This window comes from Mizuhopecten yessoensis, unplaced genomic scaffold (genome assembly GCF_002113885.1).
Source record: "Mizuhopecten yessoensis strain PY_sf001 unplaced genomic scaffold, ASM211388v2 scaffold2641, whole genome shotgun sequence".
Lineage (NCBI taxonomy): Eukaryota > Metazoa > Mollusca > Bivalvia > Pectinida > Pectinidae > Mizuhopecten > Mizuhopecten yessoensis.
The window spans coordinates 361,424-382,880 of NW_018404647.1; the positions used below are offsets into that span (position 1 = coordinate 361,424).

At 35.0% G+C, this 21,457-nt stretch overlaps 1 protein-coding gene across 3 annotated transcripts in view; it reads left to right on the forward strand.

Annotated features, from left to right (window-relative positions):
- The window catches only part of LOC110446217, a 52,198-nt gene extending 44,781 nt beyond the window's left edge, over positions 1 to 7,417 (forward strand). For all 3 annotated transcript variants that reach the window (XM_021491255.1, XM_021491254.1, XM_021491256.1), the window contains 9 exons: positions 385 to 537; positions 739 to 827; positions 1,837 to 1,868; positions 2,222 to 2,344; positions 2,806 to 2,882; positions 3,916 to 4,036; positions 5,497 to 5,685; positions 6,275 to 6,361; positions 7,192 to 7,417. In XM_021491255.1, the coding sequence (XP_021346930.1) occupies positions 385 to 537; positions 739 to 827; positions 1,837 to 1,868; positions 2,222 to 2,344; positions 2,806 to 2,882; positions 3,916 to 4,036; positions 5,497 to 5,685; positions 6,275 to 6,361; positions 7,192 to 7,394 (1,074 nt within the window). In that variant the 3' untranslated portion in view covers positions 7,395 to 7,417. The remainder of the gene's footprint in view (positions 1 to 384; positions 538 to 738; positions 828 to 1,836; positions 1,869 to 2,221; positions 2,345 to 2,805; positions 2,883 to 3,915; positions 4,037 to 5,496; positions 5,686 to 6,274; positions 6,362 to 7,191) is intronic.
- Positions 7,418 to 21,457: the final 14,040 nt, after the last annotated feature.

A 21,457-nucleotide genomic window follows, 5' to 3' on the forward strand; every position in this document is an offset into this window, starting at 1 on the left:
TTTTCAAAATATGCTGTGATGCGATTTCAGGAGCATTTAAATTTCCAATATATGTACATTTTATAAAAGAAAAGTATTGGGAGTATGTAATAAATTGTCAATAAAAATGGGTGAATTTTGTTACAAAAAAGTGTCCCCAAAGTCATTCAAAATCTGTATGCTGTTGCAGAAAGAGTTGCTGGATATTGTACGATACTTCATTGAAATAATATTTTTTTTACCATCCATACATTTTATGGTTCCGTAGGAAGTTTGGCCCTCCTTCGTCCAGACTGTACAAGGTGGCCAGAGTCGTAGCTCTAACTGATGGCTAGCTCTAGCTGACAAAAACATTAAACCATTTAATGACAGATTCAGTATATATATACTTTATGGTGATTTTAGCATCTGCTGCACTCCACTGTGGACAGTTTAACCCTCCTCAAGCCAGTCTACGATAGTGACCAGAAACCTACGTCTTACAAGTGTCCATTTCTAGCTGAACAGGAGGCCAGGTTGCTGCAGTTTTACTCAGAATTACAGCAGAGGAGATTGTTGGTAAGTTGTTTTATGAAATAACATGTAACCTCACTTTCTTGATAACTCCTTGAAAGTCTCAGTGTTATTATCTCAATGAAACTGTTGATGCTGTAACTGTAAACTGAGATAAATGAGTCTACAACATAAAATCACGACTATAGGATAACACAGGAGTGTAGTGTACATGTTTTATAATATTTTGGATCTGTTTTTTCCCAGGATGACTTGAAGCAGAAGCTTCTGGATTCCATATGGTGTTCTCTCAGTCTCTCTAACCTCCTACCTGTGACAGGAGCTTCAGCTCTGAGGTAGGTGACAGGAAAGGAAATCCATTTGCATTCATTAATGTCAGTTATATTACACAAATTCGCTCTGTATAGATAAACGATAGATACCTCATTGGTCCTGACACTTGAGTTTATGTATTGAAAGGAACGTTAAGTTTTATGGATTAACTGTTTTTTGAAATTTAACGGACGTTATTCCTGGTTGTTAGCGTATTGGCTACAAAAAGTAATTTCACTGAGAGTCTGCAGGATTAATACATCTCTACTTTAGAGAAAAATATCTTTTAGTTCAATAATATGGTTTTGATGATTGATCAATGCTTAAAAATTCTAAATGATCATATATATTAGGTTGAAGAAAGGTAATACATAATGTACATAAAGATTTTAAATAAGTTTCCATTTCATATGAAATATTTAAAACAAGTGGAGAAGTTTTTCTTTCAATAAGACTGTGTTCAACCTGAAAAGAAAACTTCATGACAAGGTTTATGTTTCTGTCTCGCCATTAATATTTTTTGTTGGGATATTTATTGTGCTTTATATACATTACAAAATGGTACAGACAAATGTCAGTTTACATCTTTTTTCCATGCAACCTTTTGGGGTTCGTTATTACAATCTAATCACAATCATATCTTCTACGTGGCATTTCAGTAAACGGAAGCGATTCACATATATAATTCTAATTAGATTGTCATTAACATTGACGTTGTCTTAGTTTTACATCACTATGGGGGTTATTCAATAAGATAATATACAAAAATGTTTAACCCTTTCACCACTGTGGACAATAATGGACTCCTCCAGATCAATGTATGGTTAAGTTTACTAAAGTTACATAGGGATTAAAGGGTTAATGGGTGTTTTCACTTCAAAACATTGAAGTCACTTGAGAAAGTTTATTGATCGTTTACTTCCAATGATTGATATTTCACTTGCTAAAGAAAACATGAAAAGGAAAACTCCTCAATCTGTATGTCTGATATAACTGTATACTTAATAATACAAATGTGTTGTATTGTTTCAGTCGGATGTACACAGGCGTATGTAGACTAGACGGTAAGCAACATAACACTGTGTTAAAATTCCATTCATTTATAAATATTTCTTTCATCTCTGAAACATTTGAATAGTGGATAAAATTGATGGTAACCCTTGGTACTGTACCTGGTAAATCTATATAACAGTTTACACAAATAAAAACAATAACCTTGAAACACAGACAGATTGTTATGTGTTATTCATTGATATCGTCATCTTTTGAAACTCACTGGAACATTTTGAAAGTGCACATTGAGCTAAGTGTCAGCAGAAAGTTGAAAAAGTAATAAAGGTCACCAGTTGTATCACCGTTAATAGTGTGTCTTATTGAAAGTTCTGCGATGGTTTTCTAACACTCATGTTGAATACAGGTGACGTGGAGTGTGTGCGGGTGATGGTGTTCAAGCTACTCGTGTCCACCAGTCTTCCCTTCCACAGTCTGGGCGTCGCCATCGCAGGGGTGTGGCCCGTGGTCCTGTACAAGGCCAACAAAGGTGAGTTACCCCCCCCCCCCCCCCCCCCCCTTCGTTGCCAATAGATCTTGAGCAGCCTGTGTCGACTATCCACTACATCTTTTCTATGACTCATCTATTGCCATCAGCATTTATTCTGCATGACATAACTTGATGACAAGGAACATATCTGTGTGAACTTATGCCACAGTACTAAATAGTTTTGACTATCATTGGATAAAATTAAAGGCCAATAACACAGAATAAATAGTGAAATAGTGAGCTCAACATAAACCATACTATGAATAAAATTGTTTTACACAAAAAAGAAAATTGTGATGGTAGATAAAACATCACAATTTGTCTTCAAAATGTATTTTTGTGACCTTTAAAATGGTTTTGTATTGTCCCAGCCTTTGAAATGTATGAGTATTTCTACTGTTCTGTGGTAATGAGTTATTTCCTTCCTTGAGAGTTATGATGCCATGTTTTCTTTGTTGTAGATCCTCACTCAGTAGTGACAGTGATAGAACAAAGAATCACCCGTACACTGAACACCGGTAAACAGGACGATGAAAAGGTAAACTGGACTAATATAATTAACATTCATTTTGTTCACTTGTCATGAAATGGTTAATGTTTAATGTAATTCTCCAACAACCACTATAGGTTTCTTCCCTCTCGACTCATTGGATAAACCTGCTAAGAGTAATTGCACATTTTGGTAACCCGCTAGTAGGTAACGCCCTGGGTGCCAGTCCATTCGTCTATCTTCTAATTATGATGTTAAGTAACAATCAGAAACAGGAATAATGTATTCACAAGAAAACCATTTGGTTTTCTAGATATGCTATCTGACCAATGTGGGGGGAGAAGGTTCCCCAACAAGTGACGATGATAATCATGTTTATCTAACTCTTCTTATTAAATTTTTGCATGGAAACATTTGAGATCTCAACCCTGGCATTTTATTCCTTGGTTCATCGCTATGCTATAACCCTACATATGTGGTTGCTGGGCATGAAGATCATGTTACAAGCATAAGCCCTGCTGTTGTCTGGCCCCACCCCTGGAGATTCATATCAAGTACATAACTTTCAATGAAAGGATTTTGCAATTGTTGCTTAGATATAGATATAATGAGTCATACAGGCCCACTGGGCATCTTGTTTTTATTTCATGTTCATACATTTAAGTCAAAAATGGTCTGAGTTTGATAGTTATTTGTCTCAGTTAAAACAAGTATTAAAGTGAAATGGCACTGTGGAAAAAAAGATGCCATTTTCAGCACATACACCGGATGTGGAGGTTTAAGCCAGGTGGCTTAGGACCTGTAGTTAATACCTGCTAAGGCACTCCGAATGTTGATTTCATGAATTTGATATAAGTCCACTGTAAAGCTCCTTAAAGAAATTTATTCTAGCAGGATAGGTCACAATATGAAATAATGTATAATAGTAATGGTATGTTTCAAAGTAACAGTTTTGATATAATTTGTTCATGAGTGTTCATGCATAAAGACCTCTCTTGAAACTACACCTCTGACATTGTGCCTTTCTTGTACTTTTGTGTGAGGCAAGACTTGCTGATGTAACAACTTGTTTGTATTACAGATACTGGAGTGTTACCACCGCCTCTGTAACTGGTGTCGTGTCACTTCCGACAGTCAAATATTGTCAAAACAGCTCCTTTTAGCCATGAGTGCAGAAACCAGGGCAACCAAACCTTGCCAAGGTACTATGGAATATTATTTTTTGCCTCTATTTCATCTTTAGTTGTTTTTACCCTTTAAACAAGGAAGACAATGAACATTTGAAAAAAGTGTGATAACAACATGTGAAGTATATGTGAGAGAGTTCACCACTGCTGTTCGAAAGTCGAAAGGGTGAAAATATTTGTTTCCAGTGCATGCTAATTAATTATTCAATTATATAATTTGAATTAAAAAATATACACATACTCAAAAAAGTGTTTTCTCTCCCAAACAAAAAATTCAACAGCAGGTCGTTCCATTTGTATTCATTTCAAAGCAAAGTTTCAAAACAGACTGGAGCTCCTTTGTAATTGGAACTGAGTAAATGGCCAGTATAAATCTGACTGCTAATGGCCAGTATAAATCTGACCGCTATACACATGGGGCCTGTTCGTTTATAACCGGTATGTCCGTTTTTAAATGTAACAATTTCGGGTATAAATCCAGGCGAACCTGCAAAAGTTTATGCACGCCTTGCAAGGCTCGCCTGAAAGCAGCATCATATTACTAGGTCTGACCTCATTGAGTAATGAACAACTGTGGTTCGACCGGTTCAACTATTTAAACGAAAATGGCCATGTACATGTAGCTGTTAACAAGGGAGACAACTATAATTAATATGTAACTCCATTGAGTAGTACAGTAACTGCTATACACTTGTAGCCACTTACAATAGGGACAACTGTTTAACTCCAGCGAGTCTTAATGATGTTCACATGTAGCTGTTTACAAGGGAGACAACTGTGATATGACTTAATGCTGATCACGTGTAGCTGTTAACAAGGGAGACAACTGTGATATGACTTAATTCTGTTAATGTGTAGCAGTTTACAAGGGAGATAACTGTGATATGACATAATGCTGTTAACATGTAGCTGTTTACAAGGGAGACAACTGTGATATGACTTAATTCTATTAACATGTAGCTGTTTACAAGGGAGATAACTGTGATATAATATAATGCTGATCAGGTGTAGCTGTTAACAAGGGAGACAACTGTGATATGACTTAATGCTGATCACATGTAGCTGTTAACAAGGGAGACAACTGTGATATGACTTAATGCTGATCACGTGTAGCCGTTAACAAGGGAGACAACTGTGATATAACATAATGCTGTTAACATGTAGCTGTTTACATGGGAAACAACTGTGATATGACATAATGCTGTTAACATGTAGCTGTTTACAAGGCAGAATACTGTGATGTGGCAATCTCATCAAAATAATTCTGTATGAATCAATTGGTGGATTGACATTGCATAATGTATTGTTAACTTAGTGACACATATGTACAATGGATTATTACTGATACTTTTCTTTGACAGATTTTTATAATATTTCTATCACTTGGAGCATTTGATCTGCGATAACAAATGCAATTGATTCCTTCAAAAGCTAGCTTCACTTTATGATAAACTACAGTTCTATTTCATTGACAGACAAGATATTCTCACTGATGCGCAGTCTGGAGCTCCTTTTTGTGATGGAACCTATGGAGTTTTTCTTGATCCATGGTGGTTTGAACTATGTCTGCCAGAAATGTACAAAACCTAGAAAAGTGAAGGTTGGAGACTGCCGCGAACAGAACTTTGATCCAGAGTATTCCAAGTGTGTCTTCAGGCTGCTTGGTGAGTTTCTTTGGTTCTTAAATTGTTTAAGATATTGATATTAAGTTATTGATATTAAGTTATTGATATATTAGATGCAGTATTTAGTGAGACATGCATTTTATATTTAGTAGCATTTCATTGTAAGTCACTGTCCTTCAAGTTGTCATGACATCGGAAAACGCATCGTTCATATTGAATGATATTAAATCCCCATATAGAAACATCCACTCTTTTTAAATCACTTCCGACTTAAAACAAATCCACATCATTAACTTCCAACATTACATTTGTGGTGTCACAATGGAAATGATGTCACGAACAAGGCTTTCCTAATTGTTCTGCATTCATAGTGCTGTAAATGCAGCTGGACTTGGGGTAACTACATATAGGTCAAGTGTTAAGAGAATGTTAATATGTTTATTGTGAATATTTATCCAGAATCTCTTTCACATATAATACTTATCAAGATCCTGGTAAATAATTCAGGTGATCTTGAATCAGTTTTGATAAGTTGGTGGAAGTTAAACCATTGGAAGTGTTACAGTTATTCTGTAGATGATATGGATTTGTAACAGACCGATTTAATGTGTCATTATTGTCATTACAGGTTGTGTATTACCCAAGAAACGTGATGCCAGGATAAAAAACATCAACCAAGCTGTAAAAAACTTACAGAAGGTTTTGAAATCTGATGGTAAGGAGTTAAAAGTTATTGTTAAGTGGGTGTGACTTTGTTACTCACATCATGTTACATTTTCTATCACTGTTCTAACTAATATTTGTTGATTTTGATTGGTCCTTTACAGGTGCCTATGATCACGTTGTTGTGAGCTAATGTAGTTTGATAGATGTTAAAGGTGTTAATCACATGCCTGTTCAACTGACATTGTAAATAGAAACGTTAGTGGGTACATGTAGGTACACATCATTGAGTTCACACACCACAAACTGTCCAGTGGATTGTATAGGGCTCTGGAAACCACGTGCACAGTTCTCATTAGAATCTATGTATGGTATTGCTTTTGCTGGGGTCACACATCAGACATGTGGGTGTCATGTATTAATCATGGTGTCCTTCCATCTATCCCTCCACACATTCATTTACTTCAGAATCTAGGAGTCACAAAGTGATCATACACTTGGATATACAAAATGTATGAGGAGTCACAAAGTGATCATACACTTGGATATACAATATGTATGAGGAGTCACAAAGTGATCATACACTTGGATATATACGTAGATGTGCAATAGAAGATCAGGATGTTCTTAATGTCATTGTCAACTTCAGCCAAGGTTATCATTTCTTAAAATAAAACTTGGGAGATTACTGTCAAAAATGTATTTCTCACATATATCTGATCTGTCAATAGATTTACTTTGTTGCTCAAGGTATTTCTTGGATATCCAATGTGAATAATGCAATAATACTAGTAGTGAAGGGGAAAAACGACACAGCTGTTTACAAATTAACGGGTCTAATATTTCCCAGTTAAACACTGTACATGTTTGTTTTTGTTACAGTTTGTGTGGATGTAAAGCACTGTGTGGTGGAGACGTTACTAGAACTCTGTGTCCTCACTCCCAATCTCACCCTGAACGTCCTCCGGGACTGGTACGACACTTACAAATCACACGTACCTCGCTCTCTGCGGCAAAAGATCATCTGGACAAGGGAGACAATGCTGAAGAAATACCCAGTGCTAAAGTGCCCACCTTTCAGGTGATTTGGCTACATCAAGGGACTGTGAAAATCCTTGATGCCAGTTTAAAACTTTCTGTTAAAGAATTCATAATTCATTTGATGAAACTACATAAGTCATTTAAACAATAGTATGAAAAAGAGAGAATCTTCCCACCAGGCTAAGAATTATGTGTCAACAAAATAGTTTGTAAAAGTTAAAACTGAGAAACAACACACAAATGTGTCCTACTACATTTGTATACTGTCTGCTGTACCCAGTGTTAAATCTCAGATTTTCATTAATTGAAAATTGATTGTTAAGAATGCAAAGCATTTTATTATTAGAGAAAATAATTGGATTTATAGGTTGTTAAATGTTCATTTGATGAACACATATATTGTACAGATAATTAGTATAGGTAAGTACGTTTTTAACCCTTTCACCACTATGTAACTTTAGTAGACTCTGCCATGCATTGATATGGATGAGTCCATTATGGTCTACAGTGGTGAAAAGGTTAAGTATATAATGTTAAGATAGCTACTGATGTAATGCTCTGTAGTAGATACCATGTGTTCAGTGAAAATCATTAAATTATTCAAGTGATCATGTAGACCTTGGACTCTGAAATCTAGATGTTTGATATACCCACCAGCATTCATTATGCACACCTAAGACTAGTTGTGTTAGCTGAGTAACTGAGACAATTATTCATTATGCACACCTAAGACTAGTTGTGTTAGCTTAGTAACTGAGACAAATATTCATTATGCACACCTAAGACTAGTTGTATTAGCTGAGTAACTGAGACAATTATTCATTATGCACACCTAAGACTAGTTGTGTTAGCTGAGTAACTGAGACAAATATTCATTATGCACACCTAAGACTAGTTGTGTTAGCTGAGTAACTGAGACAAATATTCATTTTGCACACCTAAGACTAGTTGTGTTAGCTGTGTAACTGAGACAATTATGCATTATGTACACCTAAGACTAGTTGTGTTAGCTGAGTAACTGAGACAAATATTCATTTTGCACACCGAAGACTAGTTGTGTTAGCTGTGTAACTGAGACAATTATTCAATATGCACACCTAAGACTAGTTGTGTTAGCTGAGGAACTGAGACAAATATTCATTTTGCACACCGAAGACTAGTTGTGTTAGCTGTGTAACTGAGACAATTATTCAATATGCACACCTAAGACTAGTTGTGTTAGCTTAGTAACTGAGACAATTATGCATTATGTACACCTAAGACTAGTTGTGTTAGCTGAGTGACTGAGACAAATATTCATTATGCACACCTAAGACTAGTTGTATTAGCTGAGTAACTGAGACAATTATTCGTTATGCACACCTAAGACTAGTTGTGTTAGCTTAGTAACTGAGACAATTATGCATTATGTACACCTAAGACTAGTTGTGTTAGCTAAGTAACTGAGACAAATATTCATTATGCACACCTAAGACTAGTTGTATTAGCTGAGTAACTGAGACAATTATTCATTATGTGCACCTACGACTAGTTGTGTTAGCTGAGTAACTGAGACAATTACTCATTATGTACACCTAAGTCTAGTTGTGTTAGCTGAGTAACTGAGACAATTACTCATTATGTACACCTAAGTCTAGTTGTGTTAGCTGAGTAACTGAGAAAATTATTCAGTGTGCACACCTAAGACTAGTTGTGTTAGCTGAGTAACTGAGACAATTACTCATTATGTACACCTAAGTCTAGTTGTGTTAGCTGAGTAACTGAGAAAATTATTCATTATGTACACCTAAGACTAATTGTGTTAGCTGAGTAACTGAGAAAATTATTCGGTGTGCACACCTAAGACTAGTTGTGTTAGCTAAGTAACTGAGACAATTATTCATTATGTGCACCTAAGACTAGTTGTGTTAGCTAAGTAACTGAGACAATTACTCATTATGTACACCTAAGTCTAGTTGTGTTAGCTGATTAACTGAGAAAATTATTCAGTGTGCACACCTAAGACTAGTTGTGTGCACACCTAAGACTAGTTGTGTTAGCTGAGGAACTGAGACAATTATTCATTATGTACACCTAGGACTAGTTGTGTTAGCTGAGTAACTGAGAAAATTATTCATTATGTACACCTAAGACTAATTGTGTTAGCTGAGTAACTGAGAAAAATATTCATTATGCACACCTAAGACTAGTTGTGTTAGCTGAGGAACTGAGACAATTATGCATTATGTACACCTAAGACTAGTTGTGTTAGCTAAGTAACTGAGACAATTACTCATTATGTACACCTAAGTCTAGTTGTGTTAGCTGATTAACTGAGAAAATTATTCAGTGTGCACACCTAAGACTAGTAGTGTTAGCTGAGTAACTGAGACAATTATTCAGTGTGCACACCTAAGTCTAATTGTGTTAGCTGAGTAACTGAGACAATTATTCAGTGTGCACACCTAAGACTAGTAGTGTTAGCTGAGTAACTGAGACAATTATTCAGTGTGCACACCTAAGACTAGTTGCGTTAGCTGAGTAACTGAGACAATTACTCATTATGCACACCTAAGACTAGTTGTGTTAGCTGAGTAACTGAGACAATTATTCAATATGTACACCTGACAAGTTGTGTTAGCTGAGTAACTGAGACAATGTATAGTTAATTTATCATTTTTGGCAATGTCTCCCTAGCTAGTCACATATGGTAAGCATGTTATCAGAATATATGAAGGGCACGTGGAGAATGATGCTCTGATGTACAAGTTGTATCATTTCAGTGAGATTGCACTTTAAAAAGGGTCCTCCAACTTATGTGGCCCCTCTATCATTGGACCCTGTCGTCATATGACTTCAGCTGTCGTTAGGCCCCATCATGACGTCAGCCATTGTAAGGAATACTCAAACATGCACTGAAGAGTTTAAACTCAATTAAAAGATTTACATGTTCTGACACTTTTTCCGTTTTTCAATTGGAATATTTTATTTATGTATGGCTGACATGTTTGAAAACTTCATTACTTTAATATTAAGATCTCCAGTAGATGCTGAAGCTTTGTACAGCTGGTATGGCTATGGGTGAATACAACAAGCTACGGTTACTGTAAACAGGCATAGTGTCAGCCTGTTTGTGCCAATGTTCTTGGGTCGTGTTCATGAAACCTTTTCATTCACATTAAGATTCTGTGCTCAAGCTCAAACCTTTGTCCAAGTGAAAATGTACTTTTAGAAATAAAACAACTCAAATTATTTCCAGTTTTTTTTTCGCATAAAGGTTTAAAGCTGTCATAATTTCAGCATTCAGTGTTTTCTTTCTTTCTTTTTAGAACTCATTGCACGATCTCTTTGGGTTACAAGAAAATTAAAGTTGGTTTGAGCACATAACTCAATTTTTTTTTTACATGAAAAGGATTTTATTAAGTGGACCTGGGCTTACTACTACATAGTGCTAACTTACATTGTCACTACAAGCATAGCACACCACCTGCTTAACCCTTTCACCACTGTAGACTATATTGGACTCATCCAGATCAATGCATGGTAGAGTCTACTAAAGTTACCTAGGGGTGAAAGGGTTAAAACAAATAATATTGCACCAGTTTTAATCCCAAATGTAATTGCTGAAATTATGTTCTGCTAAAATGGTGTTGTGCTACAATGTTATATATGTAATATGTGCAAACATTACAACAATAATGTGCTAAAATTGCTTAATAGTCGTAAAAACAATATCCTGCTCAAATTAGATTGTGCTAAATTTGTATAATTGTGCTGAAGTGATAAATCTATTTTGCTCATATGTATTGTGTTTAAAACTAAGATCTGTGCTCCAATAGCATTGTGCTAAATTGCTTTTTAAGCTAAAACAATTATTGTGCTGAACTTATAAGCCTACACAAACTTATTTATATGATTATTTTTGCATGGACAATATTGGTGTGAAATTTGATGCTGAAAGGGATATTTAATTGCAAAATGTAACTTTAAGAAAATCAAGTCTGGGCTTATGATTTTTTGAGAAATCAAGCATGATAACGTTTTTGGGCTAACATAGAGTAGAGGGATTCAGCTAAAATGTGAAGGCCTTATATGAATACAATTCTTTGGTTTTAATGTCAGTAAGAACCATTTAGAGAGAAAATGGACAAGGTTCTATGTCAGGTTTGGAAAATTTGGAGAAAAGATGGACATTTGATTTCTTAATGTATGTCATGTATGTTACAAATTAATATATATATATGTACTTTTTAATGCAGAGATTGTGGTGCCTGCTACAGCACATAACTAAATCTTTCAAATGCTTGAAACCTTGCATTGGGGATGATAATTTTCAACCTTTCGTCTGCTTTAAGCCTTTTTCAGAATTTAAATCTTAATTACAACTTCAATGTTATTCCCATAGAAAAGATTTTGAATAACTTTGATCTCTGTTGTGTGTTGTATGATGATTGTTCTCTCTATCAATGCACAGTAAAACACAAGCAAGGTTTGTTTAAGGCCAAATAAAACAATTCTGTGTTCCACTTTCCCCTACCTACACTGGTTTTTAGTGCCTACTATCCCCTAACATTTGTTAATTCTGAACAAGCACTGTTGAAATTCTGCCTCTATTTTGCTTTATAAAAACATTTTACGAAAAAAGGAATTTACCTACCAACACACTAATGTTATGAGAGCTGTAAGCAAAAGAACTTCACATTAGTTTTGTTTGGACCGATGATAGCCATTCACTTTCTTGTTTAATAAACCATTTTCATAGTAATGTACAATTAAGACATTTTGCAGCAAGTATGTTCTATCTTTTTATCCATTCTCATCATATTTTTACACTTTGACATACTCACAGCCATTACAGGGTCATAAGTTATATTTCAATGTTATTTCCTTTTTGAGAATATGTAATGTCTTGTGATTCACAGAATTTGACATTTTTAGATGGCTTTTTGAAATATTATTATTGTACATTATTTGTGGAAAATAACATATATCAGATGCAATGTATACCAGGGCCCCGTTGATCAATGCTTAATGCAAATCTTTCATCATGCATATTTTGAAAATTCAATCAAGTTAGCAATTTATTCTGTATATATAGCATTCTGAAATCGTCCATAGACAAGAAACACAAAAATATTTGTGAATATTTAGATATTCCTCCTCAAAAAACATGTTTTGAAAAGTTGTATTTGCAACTTGATAAGAGATCAGGCTTCAACACCTGGGTCCTGTAGTGTATACATTATGTGTGTGATAGACAATGGTATAGCTGAAATGAATATGTCTGTATGCTTTCAAGTTAGAGGTTCAGGGGGAAGCAAATCCCTCCCAAAAGCTGTTGAGAAATTTTTAAGTTTATGTGATCTTTTTGACCACAACAGTATATAGGAAAGCCTTGTTATAGATAGCTTTTACTTGTATTTTTAGAGGTGATATCCACCTTTGTAGAATTCCATAAAAAGCCTATGAAAATATCATATATTTCACTTATTTATATTGGCCAATCAAAACGGTAATTTCTATTCCCTGCATAAAAAGCTACCAGATGCAGTTAAAGTGCTGAAAGAATCTGTTGTGGTTTAGTACACAAACTTAAGTATTTATATTACTGTATGTAATTAATAACAATTTCTTTAAGCGAAATTTACCAGATAATGCTAAACCTTCAATAGCTTCGTCAGTTTGGAAATATGTTATATCAAATATTTACTTTATAAACAATGTACATATTAAACGTGTCACAACGTTTCATCAAGCGTGAAGTCATGGCCCCAAATGTTTTACCACTAATCCCGTCCCGTTTTTAATGCAGTAACATTGCCATTGGCGATGTATTGCCATCTGCCGTTGTGTATCGTCCATTATGCGTTACCAATTAACGATTTCGTCCCCTTCAGGACCACTGAACCGATTAACTTGAAGCATAGTAAAAATGTTTCTTTTGTGGTCCACATCAAGGATTACTCCTTTTTGTGGCGATTTGAAAATTTGCCCTAGCAATTATTTTCGACTTCTTTTTCAAACTTTGAACAAATGATCTTTATGAGGTCCCCAACAAGCTTAGGGTTCATACTTTTAGTGCCAATCCGAAAACTCAAAATGGCTGATCTGACCTTTGATGGCTGAGACATTTTCGACTTCTCCTCATGAATAGCTGCACTGATTGGCTCTACAGTTTGTACAACTGCTCCTTATGACGTCCCCAACAAATGTTCATACTTTTCGTGCCGATCCAAACATAAGTATAGCTGCCCTTGCGTCTGATTAGCTGATACTATCCTCCATACCTCAGGGGTTACAATGAATTATGCTCTCTGCACCCCTGGAATATGTCATAGCCAAATTGAAGGCACGGAGCTAGCTATTTAATTAGTCTCGGGTAAAACAACCTAACAAATCGCTTGGCGGATATCTGTCCTTTGAAGATTAGCACAACCCCTGAAGTATTGTGGAAGGGCTGAAACAATTTCGACTTATTCTCAAGAATGGCAGAACTGTTCCTTTAAAGATCCCTAACAAATGTTCTTTCTTCAATCCGAAAATCCAAGATGACTGCCCTAGCATATGATTGGATGAAAAAATGTTTGACTTCATCTGAAGAACGGCTGTACCAATTGACTCCAAAATGGTACAAATAATCTTAATTTATTCAATTTTTGACATGAGGCTTCCGACAAGTTTTCATTTTTTAGTGCCGATTCAAAAATTCGAAATGACTACACTGGCCTCCGATTTTTCTCAGGAACGTCTGCACTGGTTGACTTTAAACTTGGTACTCTTGGTAGTGTTGTTTTGTTTTCTTCCGTGGTCCCCAACAAGTGTTAATACTATTTATGCCGATCCGAAATGCCAGATGGCCACCCCTAGCGTCTGATTTGCTGGAAAAAAATCGACATCTTCTTTGAATGGCTGAAGCGATTGACATCATTCTATTCGCGCCGATCCGAAAATTTAAGATGACTGGCTTGGCCTGTAATGGACTGAGCTATTTTCGACTGCTTCTCAGTAGCAGCTCCAAACTCGGTACAAATGTTCTTTTCGAGGTCTTTTCGAGGTCAAAAAGTCTCCTGTTTCCCGTGCAATACAAGATTGCTGTCCTAGCATCTGCTTAACTTAGACAATTTCAACTTCTTCTCAAGAATGACTGAAGCAAATCACTTCATACGAGTGGTCTTATTTATGGTGCCAATCTGAAAATTCACGATGGTTGCCCTAGCCTAAGATTGGCTGAGATACTTTAAACTCCTCAAGAACGGCTGCACCGATCGACTCAAAATTTAGTACAAATGTACTTACCTATTGTCCAAATACAAAAAAAAATCATGATGACTGCCCTGGCCTCTTATTGACTGAGGCTTTTAATTTACGACTCGTTCTCGGGAACGGCTGCACTGATTGACACTAAACTTTGTACACATGTTTCTTATGAGAATCCCAACAATTTTCCTACTTTCGTTTCCCTTTTGAAATCTAAGATGGCTGCTCTATCATCTGATAGGCTTTAAAAAATTCTCAAGAACAGATGCTCTGATTGACACCAACATTTTCTTATGAGGTCCCAAACAAATATTGTTAATTTCGTGCCACTCAGAAAAACTACAAAGACGAGTGTAGCGTTTGATCGGCCGAGACAATTTCGATGTATACTCGTGTGAGCGTCGGGGCCCATATGGCCGCCCTATTATCATATAAATGATAAAAATCTAACAAAATATAATACTTTTTCCATTGAAAACAATTTACACTTAACTCCTATAGCAAAATACACTTTGGGAAAAATCAGCATTCTGCCATCCTTTTGAAATATATGTAGTTTATGGTATTCAATAGAAAACAACTACATAAATGATCCTCTTATGTATTACGTTTTTAAACAAGCATTCAAACATAGTGCAAAGACGCTACACCATTAATAGAAGATGGATTATGGTTTTAATATCAAAACCGGGTTGTATGTATTAAGAAAGTGCAAGAAGGCAAACTTTGACAGCGTAACATATGAAGAGATTTTCTTATTGTTGATCTTTTTCTGTAAACATTTGAAAGATGAACATTTATGTTTTGTGCGAAATAAATATAGATATAACAATTTTACACTTTTGATACCTTTCTATGTTTGTGTCATATACATTGTTACTTGGGTATGGTTATTGTTTACATGTGGTGTCAGCTGCTTTAGCTTTGATAGTGTAATGAAACAATATGAAATAGACTTTCCAAACAAATATTTCCAAACGATTTACTAACATTTTGAGCTGTACCATGAAAACAGGAATTTTGTGCACCCTTAAGGACGAAATGTTTATCAAAAATTATATAAATGTAAAAAATTATCACAAATATTACTGGTAGGTGAGGTATTTACAAAAGAAATACCGATAAGTATAACTAGGCAAATTGAACACTGAGTGAATTTGTTTTTAGTCTCAAGGGTGAAAATTCGATTTTCCAAGTACTACATAATTCATTTCATGTTGTCATGTCATCAAGCTGACGTGTATCCTTCCTCTTCATGGTGTTTATATTGCCTTTGATATTTAAATATCCTCAAAATATATAACTTCACACAGTATTGTACCCCATTACTACATCACTGTCGACTAATGTATTGGTCCGGTATGGACTGTAGAATTAAGTAATGGTCCAATACAACTGGTCCTTGGACTTATGTATTGGTCTTGTAGAACTTAACCTTTGACGTAGTAGTCCAGTATAACTGAGCCTTGGACTTAAAAACATTAGTCCAATGTCATTGGATCGTGGGCTTAGGTAATGGGTCCAGTACAACTTTGCTGTGGATTTCGTTGTCGGTCTTGGTCAAAAGTCTATTGCAACTGGACAATAAACGTACAACTGGACTAAGGACTTCGTTAACTGGTCATTGTTGTAGTAATTTCCTAGAAATAAATTGAAGTTAAGGTAGCAGTGAACAGCTGTTATTTGTGTTTTGCTATTGTTAGGAATTTATTAAGAGTAATATGAGATTAATGTTGTAGTGGAGTCAACTTGTTATTACCTTCATGCATTAAATATTTCTATATATATTAAAACACATTGTTGATCCTATGTTTCCTATTTTAACTCACCTGGCACAAAGCACCTCTGACCTTACACCGTGGTGCAATGTACGTTGTCCGTCTTGCATTATGACATGAATAAGTATAATACTTCTCAAATGAGAAAAGTGTCTGTTGCGCATACAACTTCATTTTTTCTAATTTTTAGCCTTTTGCGACACATATTATACCAATTTGTGGCAATAATTAATTAAAACTATATAACCTGTGTGAATTATGCATTGCCAATTTAACATTGCCATGTCAATTCACGGGAAATCGCATCGGGTTAAGGAAAGTGAGGATAGAAACAATTATACCGACTCTGTAAATCACTTCATCGCCCCAGGCTTCGTTTGAATAGCAGTTGCTAGTATTATCTGAAATATAAAATTGCTATAAAGAAAACTTCAAATATTATTTTATACACAAAGTTCCTACATGTTTATAGTGTTTTCGGTATATTTTCCAATAGATACATTGTTTGCATACTTACTTCCCTGGTAGATGATCGTAACACACATACGTGATTGTACCTATACAATATGGTAATTGATAGAGCATGCCAAAAATTATTTCCTGCACCATACAGTTGTTTGGTACTTCATATCTATGGGTTATGTGTACCACACATAAGGAAATATTAAGTAAATAAGTTTCTGTCCTTCCAAAAAAAGGACAATAATACCTTGACGGGTGTTATGTTTAATAAAAAATAAAATAAAAAAAACCCGATGAAGTAAAAACATTCAATATTAGGTAATTTCCCCTAATATTCGAAAAACAACACCACGCTCATGCGTCCAGACGAAACTGTACAAACTAACTAGGCGATTGAGGACCTGTCTGAGCTGTAAGTTACGTTCCTATAAAAAAAAATGGGCGCCTGTTCCTCCTGCTCAATACTCAAGTAGTCTTCCAAGATTTTCAAACTATTTCTTTTAAAGAACGGTAAGGCATAGAGTTCCGATATTATGCTTATAAATTGTTTTCTTTGAGTACTGTAATGCTTGTTAAAATCAAACATATTTACACATATGTACTTATTCTCAGAGACATGGGTCAAATAATGTAAAAACTTGAAGAAAAAACAATTTCTAAGTGCATTTGGCTCTCAAATCTGTTCATATCAATAACCTTATTTCAATGTAATAGACAGATACCGTAAGTATTAAAAGCATGTTATCTAGCATGTATAATTATGTTGAAGGCGGAAAGCAATCGTTACTTATGTAGGCCGTTAAAGTGTTACAACACATAAGGAAATAACAAGTAAAAAAACACAAATATATAATGCAAAAGCCTACAATACATACATAAAGTAACTAGTCCCCTGAGGACCTGACTGAACTGTAAGTTATGTTCCTCTCAGGAGAGCGGGCACCTGTTCCTCCTATAGGATAATTAAACAACCAATCACTCAGTCGATGTGTACTTCGGTATATCTTGTTATTGCCCTATTTGCCTATATGTATCTTATAAATTGATTGTATTATTACATGTTAATTTTGTTTCAAATCTTTCGTAAGCTTGCATACTAAACTAATGTTTATTGACAGGAAATATACAATTCACTCTATAATAAGCATTTTTTTATAATAGTTTTTAGGTCACTTGAGCTATATACCTATTGCTATCCGTTTTCGTCCGTCGTCGTCCGTCGTCCGTTAACATTTTACATTTCAACCTAAAGTCAAATTCTGCTGGGCCGATTGAACTGAAAGTTAGTAGGAATGATCGCCTTATGGTCCTGACAAAGTGTTGTTATTTTTCGGGTCGCTCAGAAATCCAATATGGCCGCCACGGCCGCCATTTTGAACAAATATTTCAAACTTAAAGTCAAGTTCTGCTCGGCCGATTGAACTGAAAGTTGGTAGGAATGATCAGCTCATGGTCCTGACAAAGTGTTGTTATTTTTCGGGTCGTTCAGAAATCCAATATGGCCACCACGGCCGCCATTTTGAAAAACTATTTCAAACTTTAAGTCAAGTTCTGCTGGGCCGATTGAACTGAAAGTTTGTAGGAATGATCGACTCATGGTCCTGACAAAGTGTTGTTATTTTTCGGGTCGTTCAGAAATCCAATATGGCCACCACGGCCGCCATTTTGAAAACTATTTCAAACTTAAAGTAAAGTTCTACTTGGCCGATTGAATTGAAACTTTGTAGGAATGATCAAAGCATGGTCCTAACAAAGTGTTGTTATTTTTCGGGTCAATCAGAAATACAATTTGCTGCCATGGCCGCTATGTTGTAAATACCTGTCCCAAACTTAAAAACAAGTTCTAATAGGCCGATCTCACTGAAAATCAGTCTAGGAATGATCAGCTCATGGTCCTGACAAAGTTAAGTTAACATTATACTTAACTATTTTTTACTCAAATTTGGTACATATTTCAACAACAAAATTAAATACTGTAGGACTCAGGTGACCGTTAAGGCCCATGGGCCTCTTGTTTCATTTGAGAGGTTGTGCAAATAGTCGTTTTAATGATAAATGAAGTTTACTGTCATGTAGGTTTTGCCACTTATTAACCTTTTCAGCATCTCTGTCCGTGTAATGTTGTTCAAACAAAATATGTTTTGTATTCACTGTGAACAAATAGTTTAATTTTCTTTTGAAAGCAGATGTTTATCGTGGATACCAACATGTGAGGAACTGTGTCGGTGTATGAGATAGCAATGTACAAACCAACAGAACGTGCATTGTACGTGAACTATTACCGTAGTAGCCTATTGTCATAGCTGTGGGTTTTCATCCTGTCAAAAAGGCACGCGTCTGTCCTCCCACGCATGTACAAGTAAACAACGACTTATTGCTCGGTCCATCCTTCTGTTTTGCCTTGTTTGTCATTATTTTGTGAATTGATGTTCGAGCACGCAATTGGCTGTTGTATATTTTGTTAATGTCCTGAGACGAGGGATATCCGACATACCAAAAGAACATATATATCTCACATGTATTTTCAACACATACATCAGTGGTGTTTAATAGATCATTTGTCACAGATAATCACTTCAATGAAACACTTTGTAACCTGTCGTCTACAGCTGTACTACGTTTTTGTTATAGCAACAGCACAGCCTAGTCCGTACTATTTATAAAGTATGTAGGTATACCACATACACAAATAGCCAAGATGTGAATGTGATGCGGTGATGTCATTTCAAAATCTAGTTGTTCAGTTGTTTTGGAGACGATCGGAGTTGCTGTATTATGACCTAGTATTTTTTGCTGCCAAATGTTTTTTATCCAACTTATTACAATACTTTGCTAGTATCTAAGGTTTTGTAGTGAAAATAAAGGTTATAACTTGCATGTGTGAAAAGGAGCAGTGATGTGAATGTACTATGAAATTATGATAAGTAGAATAGTAATTGTACCCTAATGTGTATGAGCTCTAAGCTGCTAATCATTATCTTACATATAAACATTGCCTCTCCCTGGTACTGTTTGAATCCATGATCTGGTGATGCTATTTCTAATCACATAAAGAGAAAATATAGCAAATAAATATTATTTTAAACATCAATTACACATAATGAATGAAATGATAGATTTGTATATTAAACCAGATATTGTCTCTTCTCGAACTTTTTATTATTTAACAGACAGAATGCAAAGAGTTAGTACTGAAGGATATCACTCTCATTTTGGACTATAAATGCAGGGGGTACCTCAGGGATCTATTGAGTGGGCATATATATGGGATATACATTTTAACCCAAATAAAACTAAGTCAGTTGTATTTTCTAGAACACATAACCACGTACAACCCCCAATATCCTTCCAAAACAATCAAATCACTGATTCAAAAACACATCAACATTTAGGACTTACTTTTACAGACGATGCATCATGGAAACAGCACATACAGATTATATATGAAAAAACATACAACAGATTAAATATTCTTCGTTATATCAAATCTAAGGTAGGTCGTAAATCATTAATTAAAATATATATTGCATTTATAAGACCAATTTTGGAGTATGCAGACATTGTATGGGATACTTGCACCTTACAATCTATTGAATAACTAGAATTTGTACAACTAGAAGCAGCTAGGATTATAACTGGTCTTCGTTCAGGGACATCACACATTAAACTCTATAATGAGCTTGGTTGGGAAACACTGTCTGCAAGAAGGTATAAACATAAACAAATAATGATATATAAGATAATGCATGGACTCTCACCTCAATACTTACAAGATGTCACAAATCCTTTTATTAACAACCAGAATAACAATCTCTACTCTCTTAGACAAACCAAACTCTTTAACCCACCTATATGTAGAACTAATAACTATTTTGACAATTTTCCCCCTGTATGTGCCGCAATGTCAACACTATGGATACTGATATGTTGAAGTCTCAATCTCTTGCTCTGTTTAAAAAATTACAAAATAAAGATAAAGTTAATGACAGAGAAGTTACTACAATGTTTAAAAATGACGGTGAAAGAAGGGTAAATATTATGCTTTGCCAATTAAGAAATTCCTGTATTAATTTAAATTCTGATTTAAATCATGACCATTTATAAGATAGTCCAACTTGTTCTTGTTCTTTTGAATACGAAACAGCCTCTCGTTATTTCTTCAATTGTCCACTATATATCGAACAACGAAATGCTTTGTTTACTTCTTTGAATACTATTAGTAATCATAAATTAACCATATGTATTTTAATATATTTGTTCAAGGTTGTCCTTCATGTGATCTGAATATAAACAGACATGGTAAGTCACATTCAGATTTTTATCGGAAAAACTAGGCGTTTTAATTTGTTGATGACGTAGAAAGCCATGATGCATTATATTGAGATATAGTAAATCAAATATATATGTCTTGTTTTAATCTGAACTTTTAATCGAATAAGAAAGTACATTTGTATAAACGTTTTTGGTGTATAATGATAAATGAGATGACAGTTGAGTAGGTTTGTTATATCTTGTTTATTTTCTATTCAACATAATAAACATATTAATATATTGCCTTTCTGTCGCATTATTTAAATTTGTACTTATTCACTCATAAACAGTATTAGTAGCAATGACCTGTGCACATACAT